The following is a 19,870-nucleotide window of genomic DNA, read 5'->3' as shown; positions in this document are numbered from 1 at the left end:
GGAGAAGGGAACCTGAAATTGTACAAAGAGCTGAAACTGACTGAAAATTAATCACAACTTATTAAGTCTTCCCCTGGAAATTGTAAGCCTCCAGCAGAGAGTTCCAAAACAGTTCTATTACTGGTCTTATTCTAACCATTTTATTTTCTGTGACTGATCCCAAGAAAATCTGAGGTATCAAACCAATAAAACCATGTAGTCAACAGTTTATAAAAATATATCTTTATTATTTTGATGTTCTTGCACAATACATATACCTAGTCATATAAACATGGTCTTCCTGTTAAATATAAATTAAACACAAAAAACTATAAACAAATCAGCAAAATTACTGGAAAACCCTTCCAAACCACAAATCCTTATTAAAAATGTACACAGGGACAATGAACCTGTCTTAAGACACCAAAATTAACTGCAGACAAATGTAGACGTTTAAAGAAGCAATCAAGGGCAGAGTGATATGGAATAAAAGCTAAGACACGGGTGTCTTAGCTGCGTATAGTGAGCCAGGCCAGTCAAAGGACTCCAGTTGGCATTTCAGCAGAGTGTCATCTCTGTGCAAAAAGATCAGGGCTTGTCCTCAAGCTTAGGGTACTCTCAAAGCAACCACAGCAGAGAATGGCCACAAGAGTGGTGGTCAGATAACTTAAACACACGAATTCCAGACACTCCAACTATGAGCGTGGACCATCCACTCCACCCAGAGCCATTCCCAGAGCCCTGACTTGAAGCCAGGTTATTAGCAGTGACTCCAGATTAGCACATACTCTGAAAACCCATAACTACAGGGAAACTCACAACACATACAAAACCTGGAAAACCCTTGCTGAATTTCAGAATAGAACGGTTCAACCGCTAACCTTGACAGGATCTAACAGTGAGGCTGAGGTACCTCAGGCGAGGCTGAACAGACAGGAGATACATACTTTCCATCCGTTCTTCTCTCCCAGCAGGGCGCAAACGCAGGGGACAAACTGTCACAAGTCTCCAACTGCCCTCTTCAGGGCTGGAGCAGCTCAAAGTCTGTGGGATGATGCCAAGAACCACACCAGGTACGAACCCCACACAGAGAGCAGAGTTCAGGTCCAACAGCTTCCACTTCTGAGCAAACAGGGTCGGGTCAGCATTCGGATACAGGAGGACCCCCTGTGACCGCCATCAGAGACCTGTGTCTGAGCGTCACGGCGAGTTGGCCATCGCCACTTCCCAGCAGGCCACCTGGACGCTCATTCCCATGGTGGGGTCAGTTGCGAGGCTCCAAGGCTGTGGGGCTGCGGACCGTGGACATGAGGTGTGACTTGTAGGTTTTGCTCAGGCCTGTCATCCAGAACTTGAGCAGCTTGACGTTGTCCTCCTCAGATGCTCCAAGGATACTCAGGAGCTTCTGCGTGTCCTCTTTGGGCCGACTATCCACCTTGGTGAATTTAAAAAGGACCTTCACTTTGCTGTAGGAAATCAAAACCAAACACTCAGTTACCGTAGCGCCATCAGCAGAGTTCTGGTCCTGGGGCCTAAGAGGCTTCAAGACCAGCAACAGCTTGATAAGCAGAGCAGAACAGAAACAGGGGAGTCAGCACAGAGCAGAGCAGCAGCTCACACCTGCCCCACCATTTCCCACTTTCCCAGTTCTAATGCTGCTGCATCCAGACAGGGAGGTTAAAAAAACAAACATTCCTTCCTGTCATGAAAGGAACTGCCTGCTCTGAAGCTTCACTGCACTATTTAAAGTCAGAACGATGTTTGGCTAATTAACTGACAAAAAATTACTAAGAAGGCAGGAGGGAATAGTTATCTGCTGTAATAGAATGGGAACTATCCAATCTTTCAACTTTTTAAGTTAATTAACCATCAAGAACAACTGCTTCCTTGGAGAGCACAGAGCAGCTTGAGGCCCAGGTGCGGAGTCACCTGCTCAAGGTCACCCAGCTGGCTGCACAGTGGCGGACTCGTAAGCCTTCCCCTGCTGTACCACCCGCAGCGCCACGGCCTCAGCTCTTTCTCTGGTTTGCCTCAGCAGAACGCCGTGCTGTTGGCACCCTAGCCCTCCCCAGAAAGCAAGACTCCAGGAGCCGCGACAGCGCCTGCTTACTTCATCCACTCTTCCTTGAGGCACACGAGGCACTGGTCCACCACGTCCACAGACAGGTTTTGGTTGGTCAGAGCAGCCTCCATCTTATTCAGGATGGTGGGGCCGACTGGGAGCGGGGCAGAGAGGGTCAGCACCAGGAGAGCCTGAGCGCTGCCCCCCAACACCCCCCAGCTCATTCTGGGATGAGGCAGATCCCAGAGGCAGCCCGCTCAGCGGCACTCACCTCGGTCTGCGGCTACAGGACTCCCACTGGTCACTACAAACTCGTACTTGCTGAGAGGCTGCTCACTCTCACACCCAACCGCGTGGAGGCTGGAGCGAGTGGCCGTGTGGACCTCCACGACCACAGCAAACTCTGGGGCAACACAGACACACTGCTCTGTCAACTGTGCCCCTTCACCCCACGACAAGCCCACCCGACTCTGCGGCTCCGAATCATCTCAGACCATCTTGGGAAACACTCTAGTCACCCGAGGTTAATACCTGGGCCTTTAAAATCTGTCGTTTGTGAACACAGTTAAGAGTTCACTTTTGACTCAAACTAACAATGCATCAAGTGACAATAACTACCGATTATGTCATATACCTCAGTTGGCTGAATACTACTCTGTGAGGGGGGTCCTGCTATAACCCCTACTTCATAGGCAGGGAAACAGAGAATCTAAGTGACTTGCACGAGGTCACATGGCTATGGTGGTAATAACATCAAGCCCGTCTCTGAGACTAGAGCCTGTGCTCTGCAAACTGCCTCCTGGACTCATGGCCCAGCCTGAGTGCTGAAGGACGGCAGCTCTGTGAGCAACCGTCTGACCATCTCACAGAATCACCGGAGGAGCCTGGACACACCAGGAGGTGGGGATGGGTGCCCAGGCTGATTCCCAAATGCCCCCAGCTGAAGAGGGACGCCAATGAGCTTCTTGGCCGTTTTTCTAGAGCCGTTTTCTTTTCGTGAGCTTGTCTGTCCCAAAGGTGGAGCTGAGCGGAGCAAAGGCCACTGTGCTGATGGGCAGCAGGGACGGATTTAAGGCAGATGAAACAGGAGACCAGAAAGAGGAAGGAAGTCCATAGGGCAGAGGGGTCAGTCCAGCAGGACTCCTGAACCATCCCCAGGATGGGACATGCCCCCACGGAGAGCCACACCCCAGCAAGCTACCCTAACCATGAGCTTGTCCAGCCCAACCCACACCTGTCTTAAAGACAGAAAACAGAGGCCAATGCCACTGGGAAAGTGGGTCCTTCAACATGGGAACCTCCTGCCTCTGAGGCCAGCAGGCGTGGTCCTCAAACACACAGCTGACACCCAGTCGTATGGTCTCTCTGAGTCCCGAGGCACATACCTGAGGCCAGCACATGGGGAGGGATCTGCACATGGGGGCTGAGGCCCAGGAAGTTGCAGCGGTAGGCCTCCTCGTACTGGCTGCTGTAGGGGATGACACGGACACAGCCCACGGGCAGCATGGTCTGCAGGGACACAACAGCCCAGAGTTGAGCACTGCCCCGGCTGACTCCATCCCCACACCCCAGTGCACTCAGCACTTGTGCAGAGCCCCTTCCTCCCAAGGCATCCCTGGTCTCCTGGCCCCAGGCCGTCTCCCACACAACCCAACCGTGGCCTGCTCAGCAGGGTTAGCTCCTCCTTCATTCTCCAGCTGCTCCGCTGTGTGTCTCTTCCCTCATCCCCAAAGCTTTTTGAGAGCCTGACCTCGCGCCCTCAGGGCCTAGACAGAGGGCGGTATGCACGCACCCTCAGAGCCAGACCCCGGCCGTGGCACCACTACACCTGTGGGGTGCACCACGGCGGGCCCATTGAGAACGCGCTGTGCAGAGGCCCGGGAGGCTGAGCCCACCCCCGGTGGAGGTGGCTTCTCAGAGGGGTGGGGATGGGGAAGCAGACAGGATGTGATCAGTCTATGAGGACAGCAGATTCCTCACGGGAAACAAAGCCACAAATCACTACCTTTTGTTTTTCTAAATATCTTGGGGCCAAGCTGTGTGTGTGTCTCGCAGAATCAGTTCCAACCAGGGATGGGACCCAGGCCCTCGTCAGTGAAAGGGCAGACGACCCCCATATTAATAGTGGAGAAAAACACAGATCTTAGATTCAGGCAACGAGTCTCTGACATGTCCTAACACGCACACCTTAAGTCCACAGTTCATAAAACCCACCAGGCCAGTACTGTCTCCCCACCACCATGACAGAAAAAAACACTCTCTCACCCGAAGGACTTCGAAGGCTGAATGGACGAGGTCTGAATCTCTGCTCTTCCAGATCACCTGGTTCCCCATGAGGACGTGCCAGGCCAGTGTGCGGAAAGACGGGGCACCCAGGACCTGAAAAACATAGTGTACAGCTTTCCATCCAGAAACTTTGCCTGTGGAGCAAAGGAGGCGGGCCAGGAGAGAGGAAGTCATCTACCTCCAGAGGGGGAAGGTGGAGTTGGGTGACATGCCCCAGGACAGCAAGGGGCAGGGGGACCTCTCTACATTCACAACTGGAAGCCTGAGCCCAAAGCTTCAACACTTCAACATCTGTCCTTCAATTTTACTCTTAAAAACTTAAAGCTATTCATTCTAAGCTTTCTACAACATACCTTCTCTCTCTACACACTTAACTATGGCTCAACCACTCAAAAGCAAACCAGGGCTGTGACTCTTCAGCACCAAGGAAGAGCAGGGTCTCCACACCGGCTCACCCAGGCTGCCCTGTTCAGTGTGGATCCACGTCCAGAGCACACCTCCACCCCTCCTCCTGGGAGTAAGACTCCCTGATCTATCCTGTCTCTGTTGTCATTCAGTTTCTCAGTTGTGTCTAACTCTGCGACTCTGTGGACCATAGCCCGCCAAGCTCCTCTGTCCATGGGATCCTCCAGGCAAGAATACTGGAGTGGGTTGCCATTTTCTTCTCCAGGGGATCTTCCCGACCCAGGGATTGAACCCCATATACTGTGTCTCCTGCTGCTGAGCCACCTGAGAAGCCCGTCTTGTTTTTTTCCTGCTTTAACCAACTGATTAACCATGTGGCACTGACAATTTGCCACCAAAGGGCCGCCAAAGAATTGATGCTTTTGAACTGTGGTATTGGAGAAGACCCTTGAGAGTCCCTTGGACAGCAAGGAGAACAAACCAGTCAATCCTAAAGGAAATCAATCCTGAATATTCATTGGAAGGACTAATGTTGAGAAAGACTGAAGGCAGGAGGAGAAGAGGACGAAAGAGGACAAAATGGTAGGATGGGATCACAAACTCAATGGACATGAGTTTGAGCAAACTCCAGGAGATAGTGAAGGAAAGGGAAGCCTGGCATGCTGAAGTCCATGGAGTCGCAAAGAGCCGGACACGGCGGAGTGACTGAACAACAACTCACAGATTTGAAGACCTCATCCTGTTATCCAACACCAGCCACCCCTGAGGACCTGCCTCCAGGACCCACCCTGGCAGAACCCCAGACCCCTCCCAACTGTCATCCACAGAAACAATCAGCACGGCCTGCAGCCTAGTCCAGGACGAGCTGAGTGAATGGTTTTCACCCTGAAGTCCCACAGAGAACTGTTGTTAACCAGGCTTTAATTTTCCAAAAAACAAATCACTGTCTTCTGACAGAATTCATTCTCAACATAAAAAGAGAGAGTCTAAGAAAGAACTGTCGGCCTCTGTGACCCAGTAGTCCCTCCCCCAGCACCCCCAGTGGTCATGCCCCACCCCTACCCCCACTGCCGCGCAGGCTCCCTCTCATACTAAATGACAAGCCCTTGTTTGAATGCAATTACTAGAGTTGGACACTCAGATCTCTTGATTCTTTGTAAGACTGCCCACTGTTTTCAATCTACAAAGCATCCATGCTGCATGCAAACCAACAATGTTGTTCAACTCCTTTAGAAGGTTCCAGAACCACAAGATACGAGACTCATGAAAAGCTGACTGCTGGGCCTTTCTTTAAAGACACCCCCTCCATCCTCACTGAGCCTGGGGCTCAGACACCCCAGATGCCCACTGTCATCTACAGTCACCCACTGAGAAGGTTCCTGGTCACTCCTGAGCATGGCAGGCCTGAAGGACAAGGTGTACAGGGTGGAGATGAGCCGGAAGCAGAGGCGGGGGCTCCTGGCCCAGTGTTTGACCCGTCTATCGCTGCCCCCTCCCCCGCTACCACCTACCTGCCTCATGTGCCGAAGCGATTTGAACACGGAGAGCTTCCGTGGCTGCCAGGCTCCACAGTCTGAGAGCAAGGAAGACTCTGCTGGACACTTGGTCAGCTCCCGCCCCTCTGCCCCCTCTGGCAGGGCAGGGCCTTTCTCCTCCTCTTCAGCCTCAGAATTGTCCCAGCTTTCTGATTCCTCTTCCAACTCTGCAAGATGGACAACTCAGTTTCGCAGCATGCAGCCCTGGGTTCCTTCACTCTCTGGACGCCACACAACCACTTCAGCCTAAGGCACCTTGTGGTTAAACCGACCAGAAGACTACTGACTTCCGGTTCAGGCCAGCTGGCTATACTACTTGCTGCCTCTGGAGCCCCGGGGGGCCAGGAGCGGTCAGTCTGTGTTCTGTCCACGGCTGGTGGAAGAAGTCAAACTAAGGCTGAGCAGAGCACGCGAGCGCTACCCTGAGGGCTCCACATGTCCTGCCCTGAAGTCAGCGCCGTTCTCCTCACCTTACAGAAAGGAGGTGCTTGTCATCTCAGTTCACCTCACAGCAGCCCCACGAATGGAGTATCCTCACTCCCTGTCACGCATGAGGGGCAGTGCCTGGGCAACACAGAACATACACGTGTCCCAGAGCCGGATCTGAAGGCACATCTGACTCCAGCCTGTGCTCTGAACCCCTATGCTCACCTTTTTGACAAAAATACAACCCAAGATGTGACAGTGAGCCCTGCACACCTGCACCTCTCTCAACATTCTCGACTGTGTAAACACATCTCACCAACAGACTGCCCTTGCCCTCTTCACCAGCAAAGAAATGCGCAATCACTACGATCAATGGTCCACGGTCGACTGCACCGTGAGAGCACCACGGTGGACCTCGATCCAGCGCCTCGCCCTTGCAGGGAAGCCTGTTCAGATGCAAGTCACCTGACGACAGAAACAACCTTGAAACAGCTCCACCCTGCTAAGGTCAAGCATTTGCAAGCAGCAGCTTGTCAAGCACATCACAAGTCTTGTTCACCCCACATCGCTACATCACTGAAAATCCAATCATCTCCAAAAGAAACGTGGACTCTCAGACCCCCAGGTGGTTACCCAGATGTGGAGAGCTGACCACAGACCTGAGGAAGGTGGCCCAGACACCAGGCTTGGGAGCCACTGCCCTGATGAAACCCCTGGGTCCTGTGAAGCACAGCACTCTACTGCTACTGAACAGAGCAGAGAGCAGGCCCCGTCCAGAGAGGCGAGCAGGTTGAGAGCCTCACTCACCTGCCCCCCAGCCCTGACCCTCCCTACCTGAGCAACAGCCCCAGGGTCAAAGGAGGCTTTTCCAACCTGCCTGGACAGATTCTCACGGGACCATAAAGGAAGATGAGACAGGAAACCCCAATAAAACCAAGAAGAGCCAAAAAGGCCAGTTTCTGCTCCCAGGGTGCCCTCCATCAGCTCTCTGCCAGGACAGAGGGGTGGGCTGAGCACAGGGCAACCCTATAGCCACCCCCAGGCTCCCAGCATGAGCACCTCCCTGCTTACCCGCAAGTTGCTCCATCTGGACCAAGGTGTCCTCGGTTGGTGCGCCTTCCAGGAGCTTCTCAGTCAGCCGGCTGCCACATGCTTTCAGGAGCCTGAGAACAGAGCATCAGCTATGAAGTGTTCTTGCTAAAAGGAAAACAGGACTTGAAACCAATGGACCCTGCTGATCTGACTACCAGATAACAGAACACTCGGGCATAAGGACGCAGCTGAGCACCGTCCAGTGGTTGCTATCAGCCAGGAGTCCAGCAAAGCCGGGAGCAGGGGTGCAGGAGGAGCTGCCCCTGACAGAGACCCAGCAGCACCTGCGCCCGTGGCGATACAGCCCCCACACCAGGTCAAGCCTGAGGCAGCACAGGACAGTGAGCGTGGATGGGGCCGGAGGAAGCTATAGAAGGAGTCTACTTTGTGGCATGTGATGATTTAATGGCTGAGGCATACAACTAAGATTTGCCTTAAAAAACATTCTAGAATAAAAAAGTGAGAGAACATATGAAAAAGCATTAAAACACTGATAACTGCTAAAGTAAGATAGCAAGGGTGTGTAGTACTTATTACACATTGGGTCTGTCTGAAAATTTCTGTAATTAAAATGATTTTTTAAAATATAAATTTATTTATTTTAATTGGAGGCTAATTACTTTACAATATTGTATTGCTTTTGCCATACATCATAAAATGATTTTTAAAAGACAGAACACTTGGGTGGGGAGACATGTTTCTCCCTTAGTCTGCAGGTTCTCAGGAGCGGCACTCAAGGATTTCCATGTGAGCACGTGGCTTAGGCGACGCTGCACAGGAGAACCTGGGGTGTCTGGAAGGAAATGTACCCTGCAGGGGAGGGACAGAAACAGTCTGTGGCAGGCAGGCAGACTGCAGCAGTTTCCAGGTTGTCCACAAGTTTGTCCAAACTCTTCCCTCCACACGGTGGAGACTGAGCCTCCCACCTGCCTCAGGTGGGCCCCTCTAACAACAGCAGGTGAAGGCAGGTCTGAGGCCACTGAGGCCTGGGCATAAAAGCACCGAGCCCACCTCGCTCCCCCAGGTCACTGGCACAACCACAGTGAAGGGCTGAGGCTGCCACCCATGGCTGGGCCAATCTGCTAGCCCCGAGAGGGAGCCAGCTTCAGAGAGCAGAAGATCCTCCTGAGACCAGAGCAGCCCAGGTCAGCCCCCTCCAAATCCTGACCCCTAAGAGCCGAGTGGTGTAAGCATTCACTGCTGTCCCAGGAGAGGAGAGACCACCGGCCTTGGCCTGGGACCAGCACCCGAAAACTAGCACCTTCTCAGCGACCTCTGCGTGCTCAGGGCCAAGGACGACTGGGCCAAGCTCAGACTTACGAGCCACACACAGGTGCGCCCAGTGACGGTCCCCCTAACCTGGGCACAGTCTGGCCAACACCCTAGCAGCCGTGAGAAGACCGAGTCTGGTTACCAGGCGAAGGAGGTGTGAAGGCAGGCCCACAGGCTGTCATCGTTGGTCAAGGACGTCAGTGAGCGGGCGGCGTTGCCATTCCTCTGGTGCAGGAAAGGGGTGAATGCTGTGTTCATCCTCTGGGCGCGCTGCGGGCACCCGAACTGCTCCGCTTCAAACACCTGAGCCACGGAGGGAGAGGACAGCCCTTCAGGACAATCCCAGCTGGCAGCCCAGGGCCCTCTGCTCTCTGGACCCAGAGGAAAGATGGGGCCACCATTCCCACCCAGCAGGACACTCTATCCCCACGCGGTCAGAAGCCGCCTGAAAAGAACGTCAGTTAAGAACTTCTCCTGCAGCCTCTCCGCTCAAGGTGGCCATGGGGCTGCTCTCCAAGTGCTCTTGGCTCCCCCTCCAGGTATGGGGGCTTCCACTGCTCAGACCCTGTCTAGGGGTGACATGCAACCCCCACAAGGACAGGAGCCAGGCCTCCAGGCCCAAGTGCCCCCCGAGCAGGCATCTGTGAGCAGCAGGCCCCCACAGCTGCCACCCCACCCACCAGGCTGACACGGTGAACAGACCCCTCTCGCCTGAACTGGACACAGAGCATCAACAAGCCGCTGGGGTTTAGGGACTGTCTGCTACCACAGCACCACTAGCCTGTTCCCCCCAGGTGGCCCTGGATGTCCACATGGCATGTGGGTCTGCCACACTGTTAGTGGACAGGCTTCTGAAACAATGGTGAGAGGAAGCAAAGATCAGCAGGGATCATGCCAGAGCATTTGACTGCAGTTAAGCCAGAGCCAAACAAGAACCAGGGCAGCGAGACTCGAGAGAGACAGGCTGGCCTCCAGCTTGTGGCCACAACTCCGACTCTGCAGTGGTCAGGACCCCGAGGCAGGCACACTGCCCCCGTCCTGTTCCCTCCACGCAAAGCCCTGTCACCCTGCCCCCACCGCCCGGCCTCCTGGCCACCTTGAGCGCCTTGCCCTGGAGCTCGTCGATGATCCCACGGATCTTGCCCAGCAGGAAGGGCCAGGAGTTGATGAGGTAGATGCGGTCCATCATGATGGCAATGATGCTGTACCAGCGCTGGAAGCCCCGGGCCAGGCTGTCTTTGATGAAGAACGTGTGGCTGAACACGAAGCCATGCTGCTCGTCCCCAAAGAAGATGGGGCCCTCGCGGCCAGGGCAGACCTGGGACACAAGGACAGTGCTCCAGGACACCCCCTCTATACACAGGTGACTCCTGCTCAGACAGTTCTTCCTGCACTAACGAACCAACACCGATTACAGGGAGAGTGGGAAAGGAGGAGGAGAAAGGAGACAACCGCTTTCATCTCTCCTGTGATCAAACTCCCCAAAGAGAAGGTTCGTTACTGTGGAACACAAGGGCCAGTGGATTCCTTAATTTCTTTCTGCCTTGAGCCATATGTAACTCCGTATAAATATGTGATCTACCCCAGGCTCAGATTTGCCAACATCACTCATCTGGAACATATTGGAGGAAGGACAAGCCTCGAAGGTCTGAAAGTGGGTACAGTGACAGGAAGCATAAGCGATTAAACTACAAATTCTCCATCACAGAGACATACAAGCTAAGACGGAACGCAACAGCAGCAGTCACATGTCTTAGAAACACCCTGACTCACTCCCTGGTCAACTCAGAGAGCACGTGATGGGCACTGAGGCTGTGACATGGCAGTGACATCTGATGGGAGCGACATGGCCTACACACACTCTACATATTAGCAGTACATCCAAGAACAAAGAATGCAGGTCCAGCGCTTACAAGGATGAGCTAGCAACCAGCCAGGGTGCCCCGCAGCTCACTCTGGAGGCCTGCCTGCCTGCGCTCTTCATGACAGGACTGCCAGCTGCCTGCCTGCCCATGACCAACACTGATGCTGCCCAGGCTGGAGTGTATGGGAACAGCTCCTCAGAGGGCCCAGGTCTTAGGCGCTCACCTCACAGCTCAGGCTCCGCACGCAGGCCTGACGGACGATGCTGAAGAGCTGGGGGTGGTTGGGGTGCTGATGACTGACATACTTGATCGAGGTCTCCTTGTCATGGCTGATGTAGCCGGGGTGTCCTGCAGCAAGTGACCGGCAGCCCTGCTCACGAGAAACAAAAGAAAACCAGTTAGTCAGGAAGCAAGCAACACACATTCTTTCCCTTGTGCGAATCTCAAACAAAAGAATCTATTTTTGTAAAAAACAAATGGCTCCCAGAGTTACACCTGGCTGAGGAGCTCCCTGTTTCCTGAACAGGAAAACCCGGATGAGGGCCTCACAGAGGTCACTGGGTCTAGTCTACCACACGCCCACAGCAGGAGTCCCGGGGAGCTTCATACCTACCACTCATCTAACTTGAGGCACAAACCCAAGATAGTCACCACAAGCACCCCCACCTTCGAGGCAGCAAAACAGGCTCAGAGCTGAGCAGCAGCTCACACAGCCTGTGCTGGCCTCCACTCTGATCTGGGCACAACACTGGGCAGGGCCTCAGGAGGTAGCCACACTCTGAAAACACACACTCTGACCCTCTGCCATGGAAGTGGGCTGGACCAGTGGCCCTGTCTGCTGCCCCTCTGAAGCCACCGCCACGTTGGTGCCAAGGCTGTGCGTCCCCAAGGCGACCCCTCCTTGTGCGATGCAGGACCCTCCCAAGGCCATTCTAGCTCAAGGACCCTCCCCCAAGATCCCACTGTCCAGGCCCCCCTCCTGCCTGCCTCCCTGTCACAGGTGTCACCTGCTCACAGCAGAGGCTCCTCCCCACCTTTGCTCCCTCCCTCTAGACCTCTCACAGTCAAATCAACCTCAAGTTCGCTGACTGCTTCTCAACAAACCCAAACTAACGTGGCTGGATTTCTGTCCACCCTGCATGGCAGGTCCAACACCACTCGATTTCTAGTCCCAACGCAGGGCCCGCACGTGAAGAATCAGCCTGGTTTGGGGACCTGATCTCCATCGCTCAGAGCTCAGGAAGCAGGCAGGGTGCTTGAGAGGAGGACACCTGGCTGAGGGGACAGGACAGGAGGTCGGCAGCATGTGAGCACTGTGCAGAGGGGAGGCCGGAAAGGCAGACTCTGTGATGGTGGCAAGCGCCTGCTGGCCCAGAGGGGCTGGAAAGAGCAAGAGCTGGCATGAGGGGAAATAGCCAGAGGGAAGAGAGGCAGCAAGTGCATCCCAAGGGCCCAGAGCTATGAGGTCACATCCATGACCAGGAGGTCAAGCCCAAGCCCCTGCAGAGAAGAAACGCACCCCCCTGGGGCCCCAAGAGACACTGGCCTCACACATGTCCGACTTCTTGGGCCCCGGGCTGCTGGACTCTGCACTGGCACCTTCTGCTGGGCTGTGCGCACGGATACGACTGCTCATCTGGATGCCGCCCTCCTCCTCGTCCGCTGGCTCGCCTCGGCCGGCGCCATCTCCACTACCAGCCCCCTGCGGCAGCGGGGCATGCAGGACCTCTGTGCAGAAGAGCGTGCGGGGGCCGTGCAGCTCACAGAAGTGACAGAGCGCGACGATGGCGTTCATGGTGCCCTAGAGATGGCGCTGGGCTGTGGGGAGAGGAGAGAAATGCCCGAGACAGCCCCATAACCCGCCCACTCCAGGGCCCGGCAACCGGAGGGCTGTCCCTGCCCTGTGGGTGCAGGTCATCTGGCCGGCGGCACTGCTAAGCACCCAGTCTGGACCAGCATGGCACTGCATGCAAGGACACAAAACAGACACCGCCCCTGGCACGTGGAGTGAGGACCAACAAGACACACAGAACGCAGGGTCACACAGAAACCCTTCAGGCAGGACCACGATGGCAGGGCTTGTGGGCACGAGGGACAGTGCCCTGGGGCGTCTGTTCCATGATCAGCCATGGGGCAGCTCCAGTGCCAGGCAGCGTTCCAGGTGCCATGATGCTGCCTCACAGAGCTCACCTCCCAGGAGGGGAGGGAAGCAGGGCTACTGCTTCCTCTCATGTGGCGACAGCATCAGGGAGACAAGGACAGGGGTCAAGGGCAGAGAAGACCTGGAGGAGGCGAGATGTTGTTTCAGACAAAAGGGCTCCTGACTGAGAGCTGAAGGAGCAGAGGGCACCACAAGGGCTGAGGAGGGGGCGTGAAGGGGTGTGAATGTTTGCAGAGCTGGGGGTGAGGGCAGAAGTCAAGCAGGGGGTGGGTTTTAGGGCCATGATAAGACCCCAAACTATCTTTCAGAGATTAGAGAACCTGTGGGAATTCTGATGAAAAATACAATAAATCTGAATGTTACTTTAAAAGATCATTTTGGCTGCTGTCCCCGGTAGACACAGGGAAGCCAGCTGGCCTGGGCCAGGCTGGGCAACGGAAGGTGGTGAGGACAGTCCATGTGTGACTGTACCCCAAGGATAAAAGCAGACACTGCTCATGGGCGGGTTGTGGAGCACGAGGAAGGAAGCAGGGCCATGGGAGCTGGGAGCAGAGAGCAGTGCTGAGGTGAGCCCCCAGTGGAGAAGATGACAGCAGGCTGGCGTGGGGCGGGGGGTGGCACTGAGTGGGGCAGTCAGGGCTGGGGGTCCCTGGGCCTCTAGAGCTTAGATGTGGGAGGAAGGAAGAGCTGGTCAAGGTGACAGAGGATGACCGGCAGCGAGGCAAAGTGCACTGTCACTCCAGGGACCATGGAGCAAAATCCAAGTCATGAGGGAAGCAGAGTCCTGGAAGGGCTGGGGGCAGGGTGGTTTGGGCACCAAGAAGGCGGAAGTGGCGTGCAGACACAAGTGTCCTCTGCTTGGGAAAACCATAAAGGTGGGGGGTATCCACTGGGCTGCAGTACTGGAGGCACAGAGGTGAGATGCTGACAGCCCGGCGGACCTGACACGCGTCACACAGCAGGGCCTGGGAGGCAGGCTAAAATGGGGACAGTCTGTGTTTACCACAGCAGTAAAGTGTGGTCAAGCACTCAGCCGCCACTGCACTGGAGCATGAGGCTCACAGCAGAAGCGGCAGAGTCAACCCAAAGGAGACGCCTGACGACCAGACAGGAGGAGGGGTGGCTGGAAGGCACAGTGAGCCAGAGTATGGGGCAGGGGGGCGTCCTAGAGGAAGGTGGGCAGTGGGAGAGAAGATAGTTTAAGACAAGAGGACACTTAGCTGGAAGACCTTGAGTTCCATGGAGATTCTGGAGAGCAGGACCAAGAGGCAGGGCTGGGGAGAAGGGTCCAGAAAGCCACACCCACCTTGCCCCAAGACCTCCAATGGCTCATTGCCCCTCCTAAGTGCTCACGCCCATCCATCACCCTCTCCCCTCTCCCTGCTTTATTTTACTGGATCATATACTTTGTCTCATCTTTAGCAGTTCCTTGCACATAGCGGGCACCAAGTTAACACGTGTTAAATAAGTGAATTTAGGAGCTGTCTGGAGAGAGTACAGTTGTTGCCACAGAAAGTGGAACACTTGTGGAGGGTGTCCACATGAATTCTATACTTATCAGAACCATATGGCTACCATCCCACCTAGGCGACAGCCAGCAGGGCCATTTGCACATGAATTGGGCAGGGCAACACAGTCATACCTCAGCTTCAAGACCTGCCATTTTATAGGCAAGGAAAAGTATCAGAGCCAATTCTAAGAGCAGCGGGCACGGGGGAAAAAAAAAATTAAGCCGCTTACAGCCAACCTCAAGACTTCCCTGGTGGCTCAGACGGTAAAGCGTCTGCCTACAGTGCGGGAGACCTGGGTTTGATCCCTGAGTCGGAAAGATCCCCTGGAGAAGGAAATGGCAACCCACTCCAGTATTCTTGCCTGGAAAATGCCATGGATGGAGGAGCCTGGTGGGCTACAGTCCATGGGGTCACAAAGAGTCAGACATGACTGACTTCACTTTCACAGCCAACCTCAAATGACAACATGAAAGAGGACGTGGGGACCCCACAGTTCTCAGTGCTTCAGCAGGGGCTCGCCCTGTAAGCTGCGGCCCACAGAAAGTTGATGATGCGATCAGAGAGTCCAATGTCTGATACCTTGTGACACAAGTATTTATATTTAAAAGTCCTTGTAAAGTTTAAGATATTTAAGTAGATAAAGTCATCATCCTTCCTACTCTTGGTTACACTTCATGCCCATTTAACCCTTCAGGCCACAGCCCAGCCTGTGGGCAGAGGTGATGCTGCTAAGCTTCTTCTGAGCATCCAGGACCAAACTGTCAGGCTACTCTTTTTCTGAGTTACACTCACTCCTGTCTGACAGGACTTCTGACTCCTCGGATCACAGCCGAAATAAAACTTGGCTCGTCAGCCGCTCACCTACAGACTCAAGAAAACCCCTCTTCAGCCCCGAGTAGCCAGGTGATGTCCAATGGATCCAAATACCTCTCTCAGCATCAGCCTAAAGCTGAGCGCCACCGGCCTGGGAGGGAACCACGGCCCGAGGCACCCTACCTCGGGCAGCGTGAGGCCGGGTCTCCGACTCCAATCTCTACCGAATGCCCGCCCAGCAGTCATTCCTCCCCAACCAGCTTTCCAGAAGCCAAGGAAGAAGCAGAAACCCTCCTTCGCCGGACACGCTCCTCAACAGGACATCTCGTCGGGCAGGGTCCTGTCCACGCCCTCTCCCACCGCGACAGGAACGTGAGCACCCCCACCCCCCCGCAGGGCACCGCGGCCGGGTCCCCCCGCCCCTGCAATCCGGCCGGAGGACCCAGTAGGGTTAAGGACTGTCTGGGCACGAACACTCGACAGACAAGCCCAGTTCACGGCGGCTCTCGCCCCACATCGGACGCGCTGCTGCTCCCCGACTGCGGCCTGGCCTCCGGTACCAGAGACGGGCGTGTGACCCTCGAGGGCACTTAACCACTAGTGACTTGGCGCCTGAGCACGTCCACCCCGAGGGTCCCCGTGCTGGGGACCCAGTGCCGCCGGCCGCCGCCACCCATCCCTTCCGCGACGAGGCCGCGCCCGACCTCACCCGCCAAGCTGGGGGCCTCCTCAGCTCCAGGCCGCCGCACCCCGCCCCCGGCCCGACCTCCCCGCCAGCGGGATCACCCCCCTCGACCGGAACAGCGTCCCTACTAACCCGACAAGCTGCGGCGCCGCCCTGCTCCGAGCCCTCCGCCGCGCCGCCCCTCTCGGATCTCCGCCTCCCCCCCCGCACCCCGGCTGCCCTCACTAAGTCCCCTCACAAGGGGCCGCGCCCGCCTCAGGGCGCGTGACTCTATCGGGCCGTACCACCGCCCGGAGCCGCGGAGGGGGAGCCGGCCGGCCGACGCCCCCGTACCCGAGGCGCCCGGAGATCCGCCAGACCCGCATCCCGGGAAGACCGCACGGGTCCGGGAGCTCCGGAGTCCGGTGGGACCCTAGAACGGTTGCCAGACCCGTTCTCTCCACTGCCCAGCCCGCGCCCCCACCGAGAAGCCCGGAGTGGTTGCGCCCGCGCGGGCCGGTAGGGGAGGCGGGGAGGGAGGTGGAGGAAACCATTCCAGGAGAGGGGAGGATGAGTTAATTTAAAGAGCACTTTTTAAAGAGAATTGAGGAAAAGTAGATCCATTCTAGGACTCCTGGCACATACCAGAAGGAAAAGAGAAAAAGGACGTCGCGGATATATAGGATGCTGTAATTTCTTTTGGTTTCACCGTTTTTATTAAATTTCCAATGGAACCAGTGTTCGGTGGAGCGCGCGGGCCGGGGGCGGGGCAGGAGGCGGCCGCTGGGTATCTTAAGAACAGCGCGACGCGGGGGCCGGGGCCTGGGAGCGCGCAAGCGCGATTCACCCTCCTCCCCTCGTCCGCTGTAGCACGTCGTTTTAAATATATGTAACTATGGAGTGATGATCCCTGGTGGCTCAGTGGTAAAGGATTCGCCTGCCAGTGCCATGAGACGCGGGTTCGATCCCTGGGTCGGAAACATTCCCTGGAGGAGGAAATGGCTACCCACGCCAGTATTCTAACCTTAAGAATCCCATGGACAGAGGTGTCTAGTGGGCTATCAGATAGAGTCCATGTGCTGCAAAGATTCAGGCATGACAGCGAGTGATCAAGTCTTCTGTGTACTTATGAGATTGGTCCAAAAGTCTTCAGCTTATAATGTGTTTGGCCGAGGTGAGTGGGCGCACAGCTGCCAGGAGCCGAGGGCCTGTGACGCATTGTTTTCTGTCTCCTTTTACCTTGTGGTAAGATGGGAGTACCAGACGACCTTACATGTCTCCTGAGAAACCTGTTTGCAAGTCAGGAAGTAACAATTAGAACTGGACTTGGCACTGCTGAAAGAAAGTGAAAGTGTGAGTCGCCCAGTCATGTCCGACTCTTTGCAACTCCATGGCCTGTACTCTTTACGACCCCATGGCCTGTAGCCCTCCAGACTCCCCTGTCCATGGAATTCTCCAGGCAAGAATACTGGAGTGGGTAGCCGTTCCCTTCTCCAGGGGATCTTACCAAGGATCGAATCCGGATCTCATGCATTGAAGGCAATTTGTTTACCCTTGGAGCCACATTAGATGGTACTCTGGTTCAAAATTGGCAAAGGAGTGTATTTCCCAAGGGTGACAAGGCTGTATATTGTCACCCTCCTTATTTAGCTTATATGCAAAGTACATCATGCAAAATGCCAGGCTGGATGACTCACAAGCTGGAATCATGATTGCTGGGAGAAATATCAACCTCAGATAAGCAGATGATACCAATTTATGGCAGGAAGTGAAGAGGAACTAAAGAGTCTCTTGATGAGGGCCAAAGAGGAGAGTGAAAATGCTGGCTTAAAACTCGAGGTTCAAAAAACTAAGATCATGTCATCTGGTCCCATTATTTCATGGCAAATAGAAGGGGGAAAAGTGAAAACAGTGACAGATTTTCTTGGGCTCCACTGTAGACAGTGACTGCAGCCATGAAAGTAAATATGCTTGCTCCTTGGAAAGAAAGCTATGACATACCTAGACAGTGTATTAAAAAGCAGAGACATTACTTTGCCAATAAAGATCCGTCTAGTCAAAGCTATAGTTTTTCCAGTGATCATGTATGGATGTGAGAGTTGGACCATAAAGAAGGCTGAGCGCCAAAGAGCTGATGCTTTTGAATTGTGCTGGAGAGGATTCTTGAGAATCCCTTGTACAGCTAGGAGATCAAACCAGTCAATCATAAAGGAAATCAACCCTGAATATTCATTGGAAGGACTGATGCTGAAGCTCCAATACTTTGGCCACCTGATGCAAAAAGCCAACTCATTGGAAAAGACCCCGATGCTGGGAAAGATTGAAGGCAAAAGGAGAAGGGGATGGCAGAGGATGAGATGGTTAGATAGCATCAGAGACTCAATGGACATGAATTTGAGCAGACTCCAGGAGATGTGGAGGACAACGGAGCTTGGCATGCTGCAGTCTCTAGGGTGAACAGACTCAGACACAACTTAGCTACTGAAAAACAACAAAGTATAGCTGTGCCTTTCCCATTTCTAAAAGAAAATATTTCCAACATCTGTCAAGGTGAACAGGATTCACCCTAGAAAATGGCTACAGCAGCAATTCTGAATACAAATCTGATCAACTGACTTCCACACTAATAAAGAACAAAACTTTCTAAAGCTTTGTTGCCATGGCTGTTTTTATTTAACAAGGAGATTAATAACTTAAAAAATCCATGAGTCTTCCCTGGTGGCTCAGTGGTAAAGAATTCACCTGATCCAGGAAGATCCCACATGCCTCGGAGCAACAAAAGCCCACCAGCCACAACTACTGAGCCCATGAACCACAACTAAAGCCTGCATGCCTAGAGACTGTGCCCCAAAACAAGAGAAGCCGCCGCAAAGAGAAGCTTGTGTACCACAACTAAAGAGTAGTCCTGACTCGCTGCAACTAGGGAAAAGCAATGAAGACCCAGCACAGCCAAAAATAAATAAATAAATAAATCCAATTGCATATTCTGTTGCTTTAATCAGGAAGACAGATCTTTAAAAAATTTTTTTTTAATTTTTAGTAATCCTTTTTCCCATTTTTTCTTAGTGGTAGGTTGTCAAGAAGCATTTAACAGGAGGCTTCCTGTGTGCTGTTTTGAATCTGTCAGGAATTCTCTGTTGCTTATTAATTCCTGAATATTCAGGAATTAAGAGGAGAGGAAAGCCTCTTCCGGGGCTGAGGAATCTAGGCATTTCCTTCCGTTAGTTTTCAATACAGTGATAAGGACCCTCTTCCTTTTTATGTACCGTAAGGTAAAAGGGATTGTTTACACCTCTTTCTCTTTAATATGGATCACCTATGTTTTGTAAATCTGGAATTTTAATCTTTATCTTTGCTGAGAATAACTACCTTGTAAGGCAACCCATTCCAGTGTTCTTGCCTGGAGAATCCCAGGGACCGGGGAGCCTGGTGGGCTGCTGTCTAAGGGGTCGCACAGAGTCGGACATGACTGAAGCAACTTAGCAGCAGCAGCAGCAGCAGTAGCAAGACAGTATATATGCCCACACCATGTTGATTAAACACCTTTGCTCCATCAGAGCTTTGGTCCCAGTGTCTTCTCTCTCTCCCCCACCCCCCTCTCTTTCTCTCTCTTTTTCAGGCTAATTCTCTGGAGCGCAGAGGCCCTCTGGGTTCACTTTCCTGCCCAGGCTTCTAAGACCCTCTCGAGAAAGCGCTCTGCACCTTCACCCCATCGAGAGGGCATCTGAGGCCTTCGTGAACAGAGCAAGCCCCTGTCAGGGACTTTATTGGTTTTCTGCGTAAACCAAGGAATATCTGC

At 54.0% G+C, this 19,870-nt stretch overlaps 1 protein-coding gene across 2 annotated transcripts; it reads right to left on the bottom strand.

The window, feature by feature from the left end:
• Nucleotides 1–206: 206 nt before the first annotated feature.
• On the bottom strand, nucleotides 207–16,344 carry FLCN (folliculin). 2 transcript variants are annotated; one of them, XM_027517643.1, is made up of 12 exons: nucleotides 16,225–16,344; nucleotides 12,469–12,740; nucleotides 11,146–11,292; nucleotides 10,154–10,375; nucleotides 9,200–9,360; nucleotides 7,765–7,856; nucleotides 6,244–6,434; nucleotides 4,307–4,420; nucleotides 3,427–3,550; nucleotides 2,313–2,444; nucleotides 2,090–2,195; nucleotides 207–1,445 (listed from the first exon to the last, which is right to left on the bottom strand). In XM_027517643.1, the coding sequence occupies exons 2-12, from the start codon at nucleotides 12,715–12,717 to the stop codon at nucleotides 1,244–1,246; spliced, it is 1,740 nt and encodes a 579-aa protein (XP_027373444.1). In that variant the 5' UTR covers nucleotides 12,718–12,740; nucleotides 16,225–16,344; the 3' UTR covers nucleotides 207–1,243. The 2 variants fall into 2 exon arrangements, with proteins under 2 accessions (XP_027373444.1, XP_027373445.1); XM_027517644.1 differs by lacking the exons at nucleotides 12,469–12,740; nucleotides 16,225–16,344 and adding an exon at nucleotides 12,037–12,461.
• Nucleotides 16,345–19,870: the final 3,526 nt, after the last annotated feature.

The sequence above is a fragment of the Bos indicus x Bos taurus genome, chromosome 19, assembly GCF_003369695.1.
Source record: "Bos indicus x Bos taurus breed Angus x Brahman F1 hybrid chromosome 19, Bos_hybrid_MaternalHap_v2.0, whole genome shotgun sequence".
In the NCBI taxonomy this organism is placed as follows: Eukaryota; Metazoa; Chordata; class Mammalia; order Artiodactyla; family Bovidae; genus Bos; species Bos indicus x Bos taurus.
The sequence above is the reverse complement of the archived record's forward strand: the minus strand, read 5'-3'. Positions and strand labels throughout refer to the sequence as shown.